The 21,039-nt window shown below is 44.2% G+C and overlaps 1 protein-coding gene across 5 annotated transcripts in view; it reads left to right on the top strand.

Annotated features, from left to right (window-relative positions):
- Positions 1-21,039, top strand: part of LOC119969636 (calcium-responsive transactivator-like) — a 98,690-nt gene that overhangs the window by 56,091 nt on the left and 21,560 nt on the right. For 3 of the 5 annotated variants that reach the window (XM_038803539.1, XM_038803537.1, XM_038803538.1), the window contains exon 11: positions 5,769-5,886. The exons of 1 other annotated variant lie outside the window; for it this stretch is intronic. In XM_038803539.1, the coding sequence (XP_038659467.1) occupies positions 5,769-5,886 (118 nt within the window). Of the gene's footprint in view, positions 1-5,400; positions 5,887-21,039 lie in introns of all 5 variants that reach the window. One more of the 5 variants, XR_005461432.1, reaches the window with a different exon arrangement.

The following is a 21,039-nucleotide window of genomic DNA, read 5'->3' as shown; positions in this document are numbered from 1 at the left end:
TCTGAATTATGCAACGACCGTGGATATCTTGTCTGTTTTTGACTTAAGAATCCCAGGGAAAGGGCAAAGACCAGTGACGCAGCGAACAAACAGTTTTAATCCCAGACATATAGGAAGATGAAATATATCCGGATATGACAATCAGGTGATTTGCTTTTCAGTCTAGGTTTTATGATGATAGAATGGCAAGAGCCAGCATGGTTATGAGGTTCCAAGAAAGAGGTAGATAATTGGGAGAGTGCCTGAGGAGTCTTTATTTCTACGCAAGAGTGCAAGGATGAGGTAGTGTTTGCAGGACCAACTATTTAGAGCTTGGGGGAACCCAGAGCTGAAAGTTATGGAGTGCAATTAGCATTACTTTAAATTGATTGGGGAGGAGAGAATGAGGTCAGGATTTAGACGAGAAGTGTCCGATTGTCTATTAGACAAACTAGGTTGGATTTTCCTAAAGAATGCGCACATCGGGGCTGGATTTTATAAAGGGTTGGGGCCTGACTTAGCAGCAGGTGGGCAAGCAATGTGGCATGGCTGCCTCCGTTGTCACAATTCTGACCCCCAGTCATTTTTAGTAAGGTCGGCTCAGTGTCCAATCTGCGGCTTGCTACCAGCAAGCAGTGGGCAGCTAGTTGAGATGAATTATAGTTAATTAATGGACTGGTTAAGGTCTTATTTCCATGCTGACCGGAATTTCTGATCAGCAATAGGGGGTAGCATTGTAGTTTCACAGTGCCAGGGTCCCAGGTTCGATTCCCAGCTTGGGTCACTGTCTGTGTAGAGTCTGCACGTTCTTCCCGTGTCTGTGTGGGTTTCCTTTGGGTGCTCCGGTTTCCTCCCACACGTCCCAAAAGCTGTGCAGGTTAGGTGAATTGGACATTCTGAATTCTCCCTCAGTGTACCCAAACAGGTGCCGGAATGTGGCGACTAAGGGGATTTTCACAGTAACTTCATTAATGTAAGCCTACTTGTGACAATAAAGATTATTATTATTATTATTATTATTAAATGTGGTGGGCTCAGGGTGGAAGGTGTGGGGATGGACTGATGGATCTCATGAAGGACTGTTTCAGTCAGATCCATAACCATTGCTGGGCCGTAGTTGTGGACACTGACACCCCTATGGAGGAGTTGTCGCTGTAAAATGAGGTCCAGGCAGCTTTGACTTTCTAAAACATAAAAATAAACTCACCTGCTTCACCTCCCTTGCTATCTACACGTTCACATTAGTGGCTCCCATTTGGCCCGTGGGGCTGCTAACTTCAGAGTACTGAAGGGTCTCCCATTGATCTTTTGCCATCGGGAGCTTGCTCAAAGTCACAGATTGGATGGTGAGCCAGCTCTTTGATATTTAATTAGCTGGAACATTGAAGGTGGGTGGTGGTGACCCCTGATTGAAAACTTCAAGGCAGTCCTAGAAAAGTGCTTGATTGGAAGGGCATGGAGGCCCAGTGTATCCTCTCTCTTAAAATAAATCAGTCATGTTTTTCATTCAGCGCACCAATTCAGCTATGTGTAAATGTCATCAAGTTAACAGGACTATTTTCTTCTTCTCCCTTAACCCACAATAGTTCCGCTTTTGTCCTGCATTAGAGGAAGGACAACCAAGAAAAAGACTGTGACGGGTTTGGTGTTGCGAGGTGGGGGGAATCCTGTTTACTCGTTGAAAGGTAGACTATCTGGCCACCTCCCCCACCATTAATCTCCACTGGCTTGTTTTGCCAACTGGCTCATTCAGAGCCAAAAACATTTTAGAGGCTCTGTCCTCTTTTAAGTACCCATTCTAGGTGCTGAAATGGGTGCCCTGCAGAAACACCATGACCGCAGTGATGAACTCCCTCTGAATAGCAGAGATACAGTTGGGAAAGCACATTATGTATGTAACTGTCCTCAACCTTGGAAAGTCTGTTGGAGTGACGATGGGATTAGACTGATGGGCAGAAGTCCTGCTCTGAGACCTTGTGATAACAATCTTAAGGTAATTTTTTTTTCTCTTCTTGCAATTTCTTATATTCTTGAGCAATATACAGAAGAGGCATTGGAAGAACCTACCTAGAAAAGGAACAATATTTTAAGTCTTGGCAGACATGTGCTTTGCCAAGAGTTAATGAGACAAAAGGAAATGTTTGACATATACTAAAAGAAACTGAGCTTCCTGCAGATGATGGCTAGTGCCTCATTTGAGATTCAAGAAGATGGTTGTGTCTATTTGCAACACAAGTGGGCTAGACCAGATTTCTGATTTGGTCCTCTTGGAGGATGAATCACACTCAATGTTTGTTTGCAATGTGTAATTTGATCCAGCCATTGTCAGGCAGGCTACAGAGTTCAGATAAAGCATGATGATAATCCTACTGCTTTCAGAGAACGCACAGCACTTGCGGTAAGAAGAAGTAAAGCCATGGAAGGGTTTCAACACAGAATGAGAGTTTTAAAATCGAGCTGTAGGTCAACCATGAGCCAGCCGATGTTACTTTTTTTTATCAAACAATTTTATTGAGGTATTTTTGGGCATTGTAAACAGTTACAGATTACAGAAATATGTAAACATCAACGTAAAACCAGCACTTCAACCAAACCATAATGCACATACCCGCTCCTCTCCCATCGACACTACCCGCCTAATTATCCCTCCTACTCTACTCTGATCTACCCCCTCCCCCCCCCCCCTCCCAAGCCAATGTTACTTAATGAGCACTGGGGTGCTGGGCAAATGAAACTTTCCAAGAGTTAGATTATGTGCAGCCGAGGTTTGAATGAACTCAACTTCAAAAATGGTGACAGATGGGAGGTTGGCTGAGAGAACATTGGAATAATTGAGTCTGGTAAATAACCAACAAATGTACTGTCATGCATGTTGTTAGGTCCACAGTATTCATTCCCAGGATGCAGGCAAGGCCAGTATTTATTACCCATTCCTAATTATCCGATAGAAGATGAAAGTGAGCTATTTTCTTGAACCTCTCCAGTGGTGTGGTGAAGATATTCTCACAATACTATTAGGTAGGGAGCTCTACGCTTTTGACCCAGTGATGATGAAGGAGTGGTGATATATGCACAAATCAGGATTGTTGCAATCCCCATAGAGACCAATGACTTTTCAAGAGTAATTCATACTTACGGTGAATGACTGAAAGGATCACACATTAAGATTTCAAGTTTTAAGACTTTTACTGTAACAAATAAACTAAACGCAAATTTGACAAAACACTTTTTCAGTAGGCAACTTGCACTTTAAACTGTGGGGGATCCCCCTCTTTAACTTACACAATGATCAGAAATACCTCACCATTGTCATACTTGACTTTGTTCCTTAAGCGGACACTTCATTCTCCAGGAACCAGTCCAAAGCTATTCTCACCACTTTTCTGTCCCAGCTGGTTAACCTCTACACCCTTGACTGATTTTCACAGTGGGGGATGAACTGTAGGTCCCTCTCTCTAGCCAAAGCTAGCCAAATCTTCCAACTTTTACTTCCACCTGCGTCCTGCATGGTGAACAATAAAGACCCTGGCCAGGATTCTCCAGTGCGAGTTCACCCTGTCACTGCTGCCAGAGAGGATGGAGAATCCTGCTGGTGTGAATGGATGGAGAATTTCTCGCCTCCCTCTCTTTCTTTCTTGGATTCTTGCAGGCTGATTCAACTGTCAGGGTCAATGATGTTTTAGGAAAATCTGCAATGTGATCCTGCAATGGATTCATGTGGACTTTTCCCCTCTCAAATACAATCTCCATTGCAATGTGAATCACTTGGGATTTATATCCTTTGGACCCCCAACTCTATTCTGGCTTGAAATTAAATTGACAGTTAAAGTATACAAAACTTGTCGTTCTGAAAATTGCCCTGTGACTTGCTGATTGATAGTCTATCCACCATCACACAGTTGTTCAGGTCATTTTTACTGGTGTTGCACCTCCTTCCCAATAAGACGACCTGGTCCCCACTTTAATCTTTAACAGCCAAGCCACGCAAGCTTGTTGTCGGACGTAATTCAGAACAAGTAATTTGGCCATTTAATTCCTCCATCTTACCTTAAATTAAAGACCCATTTCTGAACCACAGCAATCATGTAAACTTATATTTGCAACAGGATGCTGTGCGACTTGGAGGGGAACTTGGAAGTGATAGTGTTCCTATGTGCCTACTGTCCTTGTGCCTCTGGGTGGGTTTGGGAAGTGTTGTCGAAGTAGGCTTTACAAGTTAATGCTGTAGTTATCTTGTAGTTATTACACAATGCAGCAATTCTGTACCTTTGGTGGAGGGAGTGAATATTTAATGTGATTGAAAGGGTGCCGATCAAGGGGTTGTATTGCTGTAGATGGTGTCAAACGCCTTGAATTTTACTAGAGCTACAGGCAAGCAGAGAGTAGTCCATCACACTCTTGACCTATGCCTTATAGATGGTGGACAGACTTTTGGGAGTCAGAAGGTGAGTCACTCATTACAGAATGCACAGTCTCTGACCTGCTCTTGTAGCTTCGGTATTTATATATCCAGTTAAATTTTGGTCAATGGTAACTCCCAGGATGTTGACAGTGGGGGATTCAGCAATAGTAATGCTGTTGTATCATCAAGGGAAGATAGTTAGATTATTTCTTGTTGAAGATGGTCATTGGCTGGAATCTATGTTGCAAGAATGCCACCTGCCACTTATCAGTCCAATCCTGAATGTTGCTTAGGTCTTGCTGCATGCGGAGAGAGACTGCTTCAATATCTGACGAGTTCTGACTCATGCTGAATGCTGTGTCATCATCAGCGAGCCTCTCTACTGTTGATCTTATTATGGAGGGAAGGTCATTGATGAAGCAGCTGAAGCCTAGGAAATTGCCCTGAATTTCTGTTAATTTACTCTATCAAAACCCTTTCAGATTTTGCACACCTCTATCAAATTTCTTCTTAACCTTCACTTCTGTAAGGAGAAAACCCCCAGTTTCTCTCATCTCTCCACGTAACTAAAGTCTTTCATCCCTGGTACGATTCTAGTAAATTTCATTTGTGTCTTCTAAAGCTTTAACATATAGTGCTCAGAATTGGCTAGAGTAGTCTAGTTGATGTCGAACCAATATTTTCTAAAGGTTTAGTATAACTTCCTTGCTTTTGTGTTCTACATCTCTATTTGTAAAGCCAAGTATCATGAATGTCCTTTTAACTGAATTCTCAATTTGTCCTGCATCTTCAAAGAGGTGTTTACATACACCCCCTGGTCTATGTTGGTATAGATTTTAAAGTGTAGATCTGCAGCAAACATCTTGCCTACATACAACAGAGATGTGTTTTCCTTAAAGATTTTCAGAAATGCCTGAGCAGTGAATTCCAGAAGACTAAAATTGAATTCTTAAAAAAAGCTGATCATCATTAAAACAATAATATAAAGGAATTTATTCTTTCTCTTACCCAATCAACAGATTCTTCAGCATGGGGTAAAAGCAGATACCCGAAGATAGGAAGCAATTACAACATCAAAATGTGGGACCACTTTCAGACATTCCCTATAATAACTCACAGCACTCGGTGTTGTCCAATGTTGTGCCACCTTCCATTTGATGATGTATTCCGCAATGTATCCATCTGCATCTCTGCAGTGTTTGTCTATGAGTCCCTTTAGAAGCTTGAGACATAATCCTATTTATTTGATGTAGTGCTCATGAGGCTTTATTCCCTCGACAAGATATTTATTTGTACTGAGGAGTGGTGAAAAAATCAATCACTTGATGATTTGTTCCCACACTCTGGAAGACGTATCTCTTCAGTTGTTCTTTCTCTTTGTGCTCAGTGCAACAATCCAGCTGAGGTGCTAGACGTGAGTGTGGGACTGCAAATCAACACTGCCAGCACCATGACTTCAAATCAGAAACGGGCCTCTGGCACAGCTTTGGAGGTACTGCATACAGGTGAGAGGAGCACAATCTCGGGCATCAGAGACAACGTCTTTAGTGGGTACGTCTGGTGACTGGTCAAGATGCCCTTGGGCCTTCTCCAACCCTCAGGGAATCTTTCAGTCAGAACCGCCCCTTTTGACGTCATGTCTTAAGTTATTCCTCGGTTAAATATATTCAAGAGGAATGTTCTAATGCCGTAAAGTCCCTTCCATGCTTTAACCTGGCTGCATCCATGACCCATGACCCTTTTCCTGGATTCTGCAACCATTAATAATGATCAAGGTGATTAAGTGGCAGTGTGGAATTAATCATGTGAGCATTAATTGGGCAGATACATCAAGGCAAGCTGATATTCATCCACCTGCCCCATATTTTAAATTGGGTTTATTAAATTGCCAGAATATCTTAGCCTTAATCATAGTTGCAGGGTAGAGAAACTGTTTACAGACTGGTCCAACTGATCCTTTTGGATACCAAAATAATATTTTGCGAACTGGATCAGCTGGGCTACTTTTTTTTTAAAAGGACAGCTGACTAGCTAGATGCTGGGCTCTTCAAACAAGAGTAGCTACGAAAACCATTGTAAGGATAGAGGTGAAAGTTGAAATGGCCTCCATCAGAAATATCATAGCTCTGACGATAAGGCTGGTATGCCTCATACACAGATGGTTCCATTCCCGCTTTTCATGCCCACATTCCAATTCAGGTTAGATGAGTAATATAATATGTACAGTGCCCTTCCCGAAGAGCTGTCATTTCCTCCATTCCCGTAACTATGTTTTTTTAACCACTGAAAATATTGGATCATTCTAAGTTTCAATGAAGTCTATTGGCAAATTACTCCATTTATTAGTTCGACTGGCTGACCAGCTGGTTCGTGATGTAGAGCGAGGCCAACAGCGCGGGTTCAATTCCCGTACCGGCTGAGGTTATTCACGAGGGCCCACCCTCTCAACCGTGCCCCTTGCCTGAGGTGTGGTGATCCTCAGTTTTAATCATCACCAGTCAGCTCTCCCACTCAAAGGGGAAAGCAGCTTATGGTCATTTGGGACTATGGATAATTTATAGTTAAGTCAAGCATTGGATGATTTTATAATTAGAGTTACGAAGAATTATGATGGCCATCCTTTCAGATTTTTCTCTTTGAATGCTTTTGTTCCAAATAATGAGTGTTGGTAGGGCCTGACACAAATTGATTGGATGAGTGCCTCATCTCTACTGGCCGTTTGGGTATTACGTGAAGTTAGTGCTACAGTTACAAGGCAACCTTAGTAGCAGTATGTTGCAGAACCTCCTAAATTGGCTCTAGCTAGCAGTTTCACTGACATGCCATTATTATAGCTAGTGTAGGAAATTGCAGTGTCATATTGGTGCAGAAGCTACTCTTCCAGGGCCAAGGAAAAAGTTACAAGTGAGTTTTACTATTTACCTTGTCTGTACTATCCCCAATTTCAGAGTGCCTCATACTAATGGTGAGAGTATTTTTTCCTAGTGCTCTAGCCTGCTGCCTTGAAGAACTCTAAAATACAGAGAGAAATGTACCACAGAGGGGAATAGGTTAGTGAAGTTATTGAAGCTCCCAGGAGAGAGAGCCAAATAGACCAAATTACATGATTACCTGAGCACCCTCCTGATTGTAATTTGTATCCTTCTTGCCCACCAACTATTCCAAATAGGTTCCTCTGTCATCAAAAATTAACAGGAATATTTACAGTATTTGACAGGAAGATTGAAATAAAAGGAATTTGAGTTTATATTTCTTCTAGTAAGCGCTGATGGGGGAATTTTCTTTCAAACCTGAGGGGCTTGCTCTTGTATAACCTACATTCTCTGCATGAAGCCAGAATTGGTATACCTCGTTTTTGTTATTCCCCAGCATTGTTAGGAAGAGGGATGATGGCAGGACATTGGGCATAAAATGTGTGGCTGTGTTAGTGGGATTTGAAGTCCTTTTGAGTGCAATTCTGTTCCAGCTGGAAAATATGGGGTGGTTCAGGCCTTGATACAATCATTATCGACACTTCAAAAATTTTGGAAGAATGCATTTCTGTATGGCAACCTGCTGAGACTATTCAAGGTCCCATGGAGCTCTCTACTTCTGGGTATTGCAGGTAACTACTGAAACTGCCCTAATATGACAGGTTCAGCAGTTAATTGCAGGGTTGCAAACAATAACTGAACCATTCTTAGTAGCTCTGCCACGTTTGAATAGAACGTGCAGATCTCAGATTTAAAATAATTGTGCCTCAGTTTCTCCTTCCAACTTATTCCCTTTTTCTCTCCATCTCTTGTGAAAGCAGTTACTCAGCATGCACGATGATTTAATAAACACCAGCAGCCCTATGTATGTTATTTGATTCAAATGGATATTTTTTGTGTGGGCCTCGAAAAATGTTCCACCCATCAGTAATGCAACAAATCCAACTTTTAGAATAATGCTGTCTTGTCACCAGGTGAAAAAGATGGGGTAAAATCTACCGGCCGACACTGTCTATTTAAAGACCAATGAGACAATAAGTGTTCTGGACCACTTATTGGGCTGAATTTTCAGGGGTTAGGTTCGGATGAAGAAAAGGCTGAAAGTTAGCCCAGGTGGCTGAAATGCCACTTCTCTGGGCTCCAAATTGTCTCCCACTTTTACGTTGGAACTGACAGCTCTTCCCAACTGTACATGATAGGTAGCTGTTAAAGGAGACTGACTGGGATTTCCCAGTCAGCCTTCAGGTTGCTGTGCTAGAGGGAGCCAGTTTAGGTGATTGCAGTTGGGTATCCAGCAGATTGCTGTCCCTGCCAGCCTGGGTACCAGAGCAGTTACAGCCCGTCCTGTAGAGAGCCTTCCCCCCCCCCCCCCCCCCCCCCCCCCCCCCCCCCCGCCTTCCACTTGCTGTTGAATCTTTTTTTAAATTAAAGATGTAAAAAGATTGGAGAGAGGGAGCCTTCATGTCGAAACACCTTTTCTGTGACTTGCTTTCAATTCTAGCCTGTTACTCCTCCTCCTCTTAAAATGGCAGGCCTTGATTGGTCTTCAAGCTTCAAGAGCCTGTAGCTGCTGCCCAAGGGTGACACGGTATCACAGTGGTTAGTACTGCTGCCTCCCAGCTTCAGTGTCCCGGGTTCAATTCCAGCCTCGGTTGACTGTGTGGAAGTTGCACTTTCCCCCTTGTGTCTGCATGGGTTTCCTCCGGGTGCTCCAGTTTCCTCCCACAGTCACAAAGATGTGCAGGTTAGGTGGACTGGCCATGATAAATTGTACTTAGTGTCCAAAAAAGGTTAGGTGGGGTTACTGGGTTACGGGGATTGGATAGATTTAAGTGGGGTGCTCTTTCCAAGGGCCGGTGCAGATTCAGTGGGCCAATAGGCCTCCTTCTGCACTGTAAATTCTATGATTCTCTACTTGTTGAGGGAGGAATAGCGGCTAGTATACTGAGAAAACTGCTCTTCTTTAAATACTGCCAGGATCCTTCTGCATCCACCTGAACAAGACAGATCGGACTTCAATTCAATGTCTTGGGCTGGTTTAGCTCACTGAGCTAAATCGCTGGCTTTTAAAGCAGACCAAGCAGGCCAGCAGCACGGTTCGATTCCCGTACCAGCCTCCCCGGACAGGCGCTGGAATGTGGCGACTCGGGGCTTTTCACAGTAACTTCATTGAAGTCTACTCGTGACAAGCGATTTTCATTTTTTTCATTTGTCTCAACAATGACACCTCCAATGGAGCAGCAATCCCATTGTACAGCAAAGAACTGTCAGACTAGAGAAAAAGCTCATCTTCAACTAGAGTTAAAACCCCATAGCCGGGATTCTCCAATCCCACGGCCAAGCTCTGACGCCGGATAAGGTGAGGCGTGGGCTTCAGTAGGCTGCTCTTTTCAAGGGGCGGTGCAGACTCGATGGGTCGAGTGGCCTCCTTCTGCACTGTAAATTCTATGATAATTGGATGTAGAACATGTCTCATGCCAATTAGTGGCAGTCCGGTGAAAATCCCAATCAGTGACAGTTTCCCCTCAGGGCAGATTCCGGACTTCGGAACAGTCATGCCTTCTGTTTCTCACTCCCAAAGGAAACGTCACGCCCAAACTTTGTCTCTCCTTTCTTTCTCCTGCCATTGTTAATAGTTTTCTTACTAACCACTCAAGCCGTGAAGAAATGTTTTTCAGTGTTACCTCTTTTCCTTTACTTCAACCTGCACCAATTTGTAGTAAACTGTTGTAAGATAAAGTTCCATTTGAAATCTTTGTTAAAGTTCTCTGCTTCTTCAGTTTGTTTTTTTGTAATTCTACTTTGACTTAGCCACTGACTTAAATTTTCTGTCCCCAAGTTCCTTTTTTGGTTAGTCTCTTGTGTTACCATCAGGAAGAGAGGGGTACAGTAAACTTTAGTCCCTTAGAGCATGAGACAGGGGAATTAATAATGAGAAACGGGGAAATGGCAGAGATTTTGAACAAATACTTTGAATCTGTCTCCATGGAAGAAGACACAAAACACATCCCAAGAATAGGAGGAAAATCAAAAGGCAAACGAGAGGAAGAAATTTAAAACTATCACTAGAGAAAATGTAGTGGGAAAACTGATGGAATTAATGATGAACATGTACCCTGGACCTGATGGCCAGCATCCGAGGATCTTATTAAAAGTGACTGCAGAGATAGTAGATGCGAGGGAAGCACGGTGGCACAGTAGTTTGTATTGCTGTCTCACGGCAACGAGGTTTCGATCCCGGCTCTGGGTCACTGTCCGTGTGGAGTTTACACATTCTCCCCGTGTTTGCGTGGGTTTCACCCCCACAACCCAAAAGATGTGCAGGGTCGGTGGATAGGCTATGCTCAATTGCCCCCGAATGGAAAAAAATTAATTGGGTTCTATAAATTTATTTTTATAAAAATAGATAGTAGATACATTAGTTTTAATATTCCAAATTTCACCAGATTCTGAACTGGAAGTCCATAAATGCAACATTTGTATTCAATAAAGGAGGAAGGGAGAAAACAGACAACAACAGGTCAGTTAGCCTCTGGAGAGAAGTCATCTGTCCTGGTGTGTCTTCTGTTTCTAGGCTGCTTATTTGCTGCATCCCCACCCCAACTATCCCTTTACCTCCCCTGCAATCATCCATGATATTTTTTCCCTTTTCCAGATTCACCAATCCATTCACCGGAAATGTCCCAGGAAAATGATAATGGCCATTGTTTTTTTTTCTTTTTTAAAATAAATTTAGAGTACCCAATTCATTTTTTCCAATTAAGGGGCAATTTAGCGTAGCCAATCCACCTAGTCTGCACATCTTTGGGCTGTGGGGGCGAAACCCACGCAAACACGGGGAGAATGTGCAAACTCCATACGGACAGTGACCCAGAGCCAGGATTGAACCTGGGACCTCAGCGCCGTGAGGCTGCAGGGCTAACCCACTGCACCACCGTGCTGCCCAATATATTGCCCATTGTTGGTATTTGGTTAGAAATATTGCCTGATATATTTGCAACATGGGTCACTAATATGAGGCACAGTGGTTAGTACTGCTGCCTCACAGCGACAGGGACCTGGGTTCAATTCCGGCCTTGTCTTGTTGGGGTTCACACATTCTCACCATGTCTGCGTGAGTTTCCTCCGGATGCTCCGGTTTGCTCCCCCAGTCCAAAGATGTGCAGGTTAGGTGGAGTGGTAAATTGCTCCTTAGTGTCCATGGATATGCAGGTTAGGTTACGGGGTTGTGGCGCTAGGTAAGGATGGCTAGGGGAATGGGCCTAGGTAGGGTGCTCTTTCAGAGTGTCAGTGTAGACTTGATGGGCTGAATGGCCTCCTTCTGTACTCTTGGGATTCTATGATGCAGCAAAAATGTAGTGTTAATTTGTGTGCACCCTATAGGTGATCCCACCCTAGTAAACATTCCAGAGAATATACATTTTACGTTAACAACATTGTACAATATTATTAGTTTGACTGGAAAATATACCATTGGTTATTTATAATGCTGTGCAGGTGATTATATTGATTTTGGTGACTGCCTCAGTACCTATTAACATGTTCTGCGCATTGCACCATATGGCATGGTAACAGTAAATTCATATATGGGGTGAAAGATTAATATTTGCAATCCAAATAAACAGTATAAAATCTTTTCCATTCTGTAGAAGAAGTAGAAGACTTTCTCCTGACTGAGTGCATGATATAATTCAATATAATTGTTTCACACTTGGGGTATAATTAGATTCCATTATGTCGGTAATCTCACGGGGTAGAAAAATCAAATGACTCTTGAGCTACAAAGTGGTGTGATTGAACATAGGGTCTTCAATGTCAGTGAGAAGAGTTGGAGCCCTCGGGTGTCTCTATGTGGCAGAACCTTTAAGAGGCCGGAGCACAAAGGCTGAATGGTTCACAATTATAACTGTGTGTTCTTGATCAGCAAGTCTGAAGGCCCTGCTGATTGTTGCTTCTCACTACAATATATTTTCAATAACTTCATCATGATATTTTAATACCTCAAAAACTCATAAAAGCACTAAGATAGAGTGAGATCATAGGTAAGTGGACAAAAGAAGAAGATTGAAATCGATGTAAAAGATTATTGAGAATCATGTGCAGTTTAAAACAGGTTACTGATTCGCTATGAGACAATTACCCATTTTGCTCCTGACAATTTCACCCCACAAGCCTGCTCAGTAAATTTCCATTAGAACAAAATAAACAGAACTCCAGCCATGATTCCATCCTCCGTTCGCAAGATTATTATGGACGACAAAGGCTATCTATCCCAGCTGATCTCATCCATCCAAATGGCACATCAACATATGTATTAGGAGTAGGAGTGAGCTATTTCCCCCTCGAGCCTGCTCTGCCATTTAGTAACATTGCCTATATTATACCAGTGACTATAACTCAAAAGTACTTTATTGGCTGTAAAGCAATTTGGGATATTGTGAAAGGTGCTGTCGGTTTTGTGTTCTTTTCATTACACCTGTATGCAGCAGGCAGGGTGATTGTAGCAATGTTGAAATTGGAGCCCCAATGCTGATTCTCTAAAGATAACTTATCACAGAGCAATCAATTAATGTTAGGAAAGTGACTACAAAGAAATCACCTTATTTACAAAACAACTCCAATCTGTAGCTAATACAATGTTACCATTCTGACTTCGCAGGCACCAACCCCCAATATACCATAAATGGCATCTGCCGCTTTTACGCTGATGACACTACCCCTAGGATTTGTCAATCAGACATGTACTAGGAGTTCAGGAAAAATGTACATTGAATTGTTCATCTGAAATTTTCAGACAAGAGAAACACATGATACAAATACTCAGCATAGCATTAACTCAGGAGCTAGATTATTCAAACCCCCACCAGAAGCTGTCAGAAAAGTTTTGTCAGTCACTGTGAATTTACAGCCAATTAGCGGTGAACCTAGGATGGTGCAGAGATTTGTAAAACCTTTCTTTAATCAATCTGCAAGCGACAAATAGGGATTTATTCCCAGACTTTGCAAGCGTAATAAAATGGGCAATAGTCAGTCCACGCCTTGTTTTACATTAATCCCGGTTTTTAGTTTCTTATATTTACTTTGGTGGGCCCTAAAATCCTCAAGTCTGTATATCAGAACTGTGTCTACTTTCAAGCAAAATTAGACTGCTAGTTATATGCTGGTTTAAATTCGAAAATGAATTTTGAACCATGTACAGCATTTAATTTTGTGCTACTAAACCTTAAATGTGACGCCCCACCCTAACCCCCCCCACCCCCTATACACCCCAACCCTCTCACGTCATTCCCCGCCCACAGCCCTCCACCTCATTCTCCCCTCACCTCACACCCCCCCACATCCCCTCACCGCCAACCCCACTTACCTTATCCCCCACCCCATCCCTCCTCACTCCTTCACCTCACTCCCCACCCCAACCCTACCCCCTCATCCCTGCCCTTACACTCCCCCCCCCCCACCCCCACCCCCAGCCCCGCAACAATGAGCTCCAAAATGATTAAGGGACTTGCCAGCTATCGAACTGATCTTCGGTCAACATTGTTCTCGGTTGGCTCTTTTGACCTTCGAACCATCGTGGTTTTTTGGTGGGCTTTTGAAAATCGGTACCACAAAGCTGGTGAAGATGTGAAGCAGCAGTGCAGCAGGTCACTGAGACTAATCTGAAACACCAGCTTTAAAAAAATTGAAACTCTCCGGCTGACAGATCTGTTTAAAAAAAAAAGTCTTTCAGGTCTGGATCCTCAGTCTGGACACCTATACAATACCGAGCCTAGGCCCTGGGCACCATGGTGTTTGGTACCATCTGCAACCCCCTGTCCTGGGCACTGGTTAGCCTACCATCAACTGTCATGCTGGAATCCATTATTAAGGAAGTAGTAGCAAGCCATTTAGAAAATCATAATGCAATCAGACAGAGTCAACATGGTTTTGTGAAATGAAATGTTCGACAAATTGATTTGAGTTCTTTGAAGATGTAGCAAACATGGGGGACAAAGCATTTGTGTTTCCAAAAGGCATTTGATAAGGTGCTGCAAAGAAAGTTACCACAAGATTAAAAAGATCTTGGGGTAATATATTACCATGATAAAATATTTGCTAATTAATATAGAAAAGGGATTCCGGGTGAATGGGCCATTTTCAGGTTGACCAACTGTAAACTAGTATGGTGCGAAAGGGATCAATGCTGGGACTCAACTATTTACAATCTATGTTAATGACGTGGATGAAAGAAATTAGTATTTTGTTGTCAAATTTGCTGATGATACAAAGATGGGGAAGAAAGCAAGTTGCAAGGGGGACACGATGAGTCTGCTTGGTGAGAACGCCCCCGCAGCCAATTAATGGCCATCAGGCCTTTAATGGCCTTGAGACAGTCCTCCCGCCCATTCCAAGTGGAAGTCCTATTTTTGTGAGCTGCCAGCCAATCAGAGAGCAAGCAGAGCTCTTGTTGCAGCAGTGCCACTGGGGGTGGTGACCACAGCGGGATTGAAGGCAGTCTTGAAGAGGGGGCAATACTGATAGAGCCTGGATGTCTAGGCAAGTCTGTGGTCTCACTGCGTCCCGCGCAGCAGGTCAATACAAAGGTGGTGGTGAGGCTGGGGGTGGTCTTCAGTGCAAGGTTGGGAAAACCTGGGGACAGCGATTAATTAACTTGGGGGCCCTTTGAAGGGCATAGAGAGTCGGGGGGCTGGACACTTGCCATTGGCTGCCCTCACCACTGGAGGGAGGAGGCTCTTCCTTGACCATTATTTGGCCACAGAAGAGCCTCAATCCTGCACCTGTTGGAGAGGTGGGTAGGGAATGAGGTCATAAAATTCTGGCCAAAGAGGCTGCAAAGAGATGAAAATAGGTCAAGTGACAGGCAAAAATTTGCCAGGTGCGCTATAATCTGGGCAATAGTGAGTTGTCTACTTTGGTGGGAAGAATAGAAAAGCAGAATATCATTTAAATGAAGATATGCTGCTTCAGAATGCTGCTGAACAGAGGGATGTAGGCCAATCGGCTCCTTGACCCTGCTCTGCCAGTCAGTAAGAGCATCAGCAAATTTGACTACAAAACACTCATCTACCCCAATAAGCTTTGATTACTCCACCTCCACTGTCTTATGAGGCAGAGAGTTCCGAAGACGCACAGCTCTCTGAGAGAGAAAAAAAATTCCTAATCTCTGTCCTATAAGCGACAACCCCTAATGTTAAAACAGTGCCCCCTAGTTCTGGATTAACTCACAAGATGAAAAATCCTTTCCACATCCACCTTGTCAAGACCGTTCAGGATCTGATATACTTCAATCAATTCACTCTTCACTCTTCTAAACTCTAGTGGAAACAAGCCCTCCCTTTTCAAACCTATCCTCACCACTCATTCCAGATACCAACCTAGTAAACCTGCACTGAGCCACCTCCAATACATCTACATCCTTCCTTAAATAAGGAGATTAAAACTGTGCACAATATTTGAGATGCGGTTTCACCAATCCCTGCATAACCGAAGCATAACATCCTTACTTTTATGTTCAATTCCTCTTGTAATAAAGGTAACATTCCATTAGCCTTCTTAATTACTTGCTGTATCTGGATACTAACATTATGAGACTCATGCACCAGAACACTTAAATCCCTCCGCACCACAGCATTCTGCAGTCAATCTCCATTAAAGTAACACTCTGCTTTTTTATTCTTCCTGCCAAAGTGAACAGCCACATTTTCCCACATTTTACTCCGTCTGCCAGATTTCTGCCCACTCACTCAACCTATCTTTATCCATCTGCAACCTTCATATATCCTCTCCACAACATACTTTTCTATCTATCTTTATGTCATCTACAAGTTTAGCTACCATGCCTTTGCGCCCTCGGGCGGGATTCTCCGACCCCCCCGCCGGGTCGAAGAATCACCCGGGGCCGGCGTCAATCCCGCCCCCGCCATGTCCTGAATTCTCCGCCACCCGAGATTCGGTGGGGGCGGGAATCGCGCCGCGCTGGTCGCCGGGCCCCCTGCGGCGATTCTCTGGCCCGCGATGGGCCGAAGTCCTGCCGCTGACCAGCCTCTCCCGCCGGCGTGGATTAAACCACCTACCTTACCGGCGGGATTGGCAGCGCGGGTAGGCACCGGGGTCCCTGGGGGGGGGGGGGGGGGCGTGGGGTGATCTGACCCCGGAGGGGTGCCCCCATGGTGGCCTGGCCCGCGATCGGGGCCCACCGATTGGCGGGAGGTCCTGTGCCGTGGGGGCACTCTTTTTCTTCTACCTTCGCCATGGTCTTCACCATGGCAGAGGCGGAAGAGACCCCCTCCCCTGCGCATGCGCTGGTATGACATCAGCAGCTGCTGACGCTCCGGCGCATGCGCGGATTTACGCCAGCCGGCGAAGTCCTTTCGGCCCCGGCTGGTGTGGCGCCAAAGGCCGTTCATGCCAGCCGGCAGAGCGGGAACCACTCCGGCGTGGGCCTAGCCCCTCAATGTGAGGGCTTGGCCCCTAAAGGTGCGGAGAATTCCGCACATTTGGGGCGGCCCGACACCGGACTGGTTCAGCCACTCCAACACGCCGGGAACCCCCGCCCCGCCGGGTAGGGGCGAATCCCGGCCCTCATCTAAGTCAATGATGCTAATCATAAAATGTTGAGGCCACAGAACAGACCGCTATGGGACTCCACTCATCACATCCTGCCAATCAGACAAAGACCCATTTTCTGCGTACTCTCTTTTTTCTGCCAGCCAGCCAATCTTCAGTTCAGCTGAATTACAAAAAGTCAGCAAGTAATTAGGAAGGCAAATGGAGTGTTAGTTTTTATTTCAAGGGAGACAGAATATAAAAGTAGGGAAGAACAAGCTGTTGGTGAGACACAATCAGAGTACGGTGTACAGTTTTGGCCTCCTTATTTAAGAAGGGATATACTTCAGAGGAGGTTCACGAGGTTGATTCCTGGGATGAAGGAGTTGGCTTATGAGGAATGGTTGAGGAGGTTTGCCTATACTTTTTGGAGTTTAGAAGAATGAAGAGCGATCTTATTGAAACATACAAGATTCTGAGCAGGCTTGAGAGGGTAGATGTTAGCAAGATCTTTCCACTCATGGGGGACTCTCGAACTAGGAGCACAGATTCAAAGTAAGGGATCTCCAATTAAGATGGAGATGGAGTTCATGTTCTGCTCTCTTCCATAAAGAGCAGTGAAGGCTGGGCCGTTTAATACAGTCAAGGCTGAGCTGGACAGATTTTTGATATAAAAGGGAATCAAGGTTTGAGGGACAGCAGTAAAGCAGAGTTTAGACCACAATCAGTGGAGCAGACTCAAAGGACCAAATGGCAACGCTGCATTTTCTGTTATGTATTTTAAATATTTGAGGTGTCAGTGAAAACTGGTGTGGGAGAAGTGGATTTTGGTTCGTGGGATACTGGCATCAGTACTGGGGAAAGTGGAGACTGGACCATTGGGCCGCCTACCTCTGAACTGTGCTGGGACCAGTGTTCTTGCAAACTGCAAAAGAAGGGAAGTAGAGAGGATTTTAAACAAAATGGGAGGGGTTGGCGGTTCTGTGCGGGGGATAAATAAGCTGACAAAGCCTCTGTAGGGGCAGCATGGTAGCATAGTGGTTAGCTCTGTGGCTTCACAGCACCAGGGTCCCAGGTTTGATTCTCTGCTGGGTCACTGTCTGTGCGGAGTCTGCACATTCTCTCTGTGTCTGCGCGTGTTTCCTCCGGGTGCTCTGATTTCCTCACACAGTCCAAAGACGTACAGGTTCGGTGGATTGGGCATGCTTAATTGCCCTTAGTGTCCAAAAAAAAGGTTAGGAGGGGTTATTGGGTTAGGGGGATAGGGTGGAAGTGAGGGCTTAAGTGGGTCAGTGCAGACTCGATGGGCCAAATGGCCTGCTTCTGCACTGTATGTTCTATGTTCAAAACAGATATGACAGTATTTCAAGGCAGCTATTTAGGTAATGATACCCAGAGTGTTACAGGAAGGGACAGAGTGCACAAACTTAAAAGAAAAGCAACAAAAATGGGAAAAAATGATAACAAGGCAAAATTAACGGTTCTTCACTTTAATGCATGTAGCATTTAGCACAAAATATTAATGGCACAAATTGAGGTTAATTGGTATGATCTTTTAGCCATTACAGAGACATGGTTACAGGGAGATCAAAACTGGGAACTAAGTATTCAGGGATATGTGACTTTTCATAAGGGCAGACAGGAAGGAAAGGGTGATGGGGTAACTTTGTTAGTATGAGATCGAATAAGTATTATAGCAAGAAATTATCTTGGATCGGAAGATGTAGAATCCATATGGATGGGAGTAAGAAATAACAAGGAGAAGAAAACACTGGTGGGAGTAGACTATAGGCCCCCTAACAGTAACTATACTGTAGGATGGAGAATAAATCAAGAAATAATAATGGCGTGTAAAAGAGACAGTACTTTAATCATAGGTGACTTTAACTTTCATGGAGATTTGGAAAATCAAATTGGCAGAGATAGCCATGAGGAAGAATTCATAGAATATATTCGGAACAGTTTCCTAGAACAAGATGTTGTGGATCCAACCAGGGATCAGGCTATTGTGGATTTAATTATGTGTAATGAGGCAGGTTTAATGAACGATCTCATCGTAAAAGATCCCCGAGGAAATAGTGACCATAACATGGTAGAATTTAGCATTCAGTTTGAGGGTGAAAATTGTGAGCCAGAAACAGCTATGCTACACTTAATTATAAAGGAACGAGGGCAGAGTTGGCTGAAGTGGACTGGGAAAGGGGTTTAGCAGGAAAGACGGATGATCAACAATGGCCGACCTTTCTGAAAATAGTTCATGATTCAGAATAAAAATATATCCCAATGAGGAAGAATGATTCTATGAAGGGAATAAATTAACCATGGTTAATCAAAGAAGCGAAGGATTGTATTAAACTGAAAGAACAAACATTTAAACTGGAATTCTCTGGTTGTTGCGATTCCTGCCTGTGGATTCCCCGGCAGCGTAGGTTGGCTTCAATAGGAAATCCCATTGACAAGCTGCAGGAGTATAGAATCCCATCGCCAGCAAATACCATGTCACCGAGACACATGCGGCTGGGGAACCGGATAATCCAGCCCATACTGTGGCAAAGATTAGTGGTAAACCGGAGAATTGGGAAAGTTTTAAAAACTAACAAAAGACGATCAAAAAAACAGAGGGAGAAAATAAATATGAGGGTAAACTAGCAAGTAAATAAAAATGGATAGCAAGAGTTTCTTTAAATATATAAAAAGGAAGCGAGAGGCCAAAGTGAACATAGGCTTAGCGAATGAGACTGGGGAAATAATAAGGAGGAACCAACAAATGGCAGAAGAGTTGAACAGGTACTCTGCATCAATCTTCACGGTGGAAGAAACTAATAACATTCCAAAATTAAATAATCAAGGGGCAGAATGGGGGGGGGGGGGGGGAGGAAGCACAAGTGGATAGCACTGTGGTTTCACAGCGCCAGGGTCCCAGGTTCGATTCCCCGCTGGGTCACTGTCTGTGTGGAGTCTGCACGTTCTCCCCGTGTCTGCGTGGGTTTCCTCCGGGTGCTCCGGTTTCCTCCTACAGTCCAAAGACGTGCAGGTTAGGTGGATTGGCCATGATAAATTGCCCTTAGTGACCAAAAAGGTTATGAGAGGTTATTGGGTTACGGGGATAGGGTGGAATTGAGGGCTTAAGTGGGTGGGTGCAGACTCGATGGGCTGAATGGCCTCCTGCACTGTACGTTCTATGTAATCTATGTAATCTAAACAATCATCAGGGAAACTAATGGGGCTAAAGACCGATAAGTCCCCTGGACCTGATGGGTCCCAGAGGATTGGAAAAATATTAATGTAACACCTTTATTCACAAAAGGAGGGAAACAAAAAGTAAGTAATTATGGGCCCGCTTGTTTAACTTCTGTTATTGGCAAAACGTTACAAAGTTCATTATAACGCATGTAATAGCAGAGCATTTAGAAATGCATAACGTAATCAGCAGTCAGCATTGCTTCATGAAGGGGAAATCAAGCCTGACAAATGTATTAGACTTCTTTGAGGTGGTAATAAGCAAGGTAGATGATGGGGAGCTAGTAGATATAATCGGCGGGATTCTCCGTTTTGCCAGCAGCCCAGGGGTTTCCCGACAGCTTAGGGCTGCCCCACAATGGGAGACCCCATTGTCCGGCTGGCGTGATGGGACATCCCGCCGGTGGGGTGAGGCAGAAATGAGCATCCTGCCAAATATACTTCAATTTCCAAAAAACGTTCAATAAGGTACCACTCAAAAGTCTGCTTAATAAGATAATGTTGGGGGTAGTATGTTAGCATGGATAGAGGATTGGCTGACTGACAGAAGGAAAAGAGTTGGGATAAGAGGAGCATTTTCAGGATGGCAACCTGTAACTAGAGGTGTGCCAAGTGGCCTAGATTTGCTCCTATGCTTTATAGCTGAGTTGGTAGCACTTTCAGCCATTGTGGATTCAAAAGCAAAATACTGCAGATGCTGTAAATTCGAAATAAGCATTGAAATGCTGGAGATACTCAGTAGAGTAGAGTAAGAGTTGGCAGCATCAGTGGAGGGAGAAACAGAGTTAGGTCTGTGGGCCGGAGTTCTCCGAGCCTCCATGCCGCAATCGTGCTCGGCGCAGGGGCGGAGAATGGGTGTCAGACCCACTATTGGGTCTGACGCCGCTCCCGCGATTCTCT

This window comes from Scyliorhinus canicula, chromosome 7 (genome assembly GCF_902713615.1).
Source record: "Scyliorhinus canicula chromosome 7, sScyCan1.1, whole genome shotgun sequence".
Taxonomy (NCBI): domain Eukaryota; kingdom Metazoa; phylum Chordata; class Chondrichthyes; order Carcharhiniformes; family Scyliorhinidae; genus Scyliorhinus; species Scyliorhinus canicula.
The sequence above is the reverse complement of the archived record's forward strand: the minus strand, read 5'-3'. Positions and strand labels throughout refer to the sequence as shown.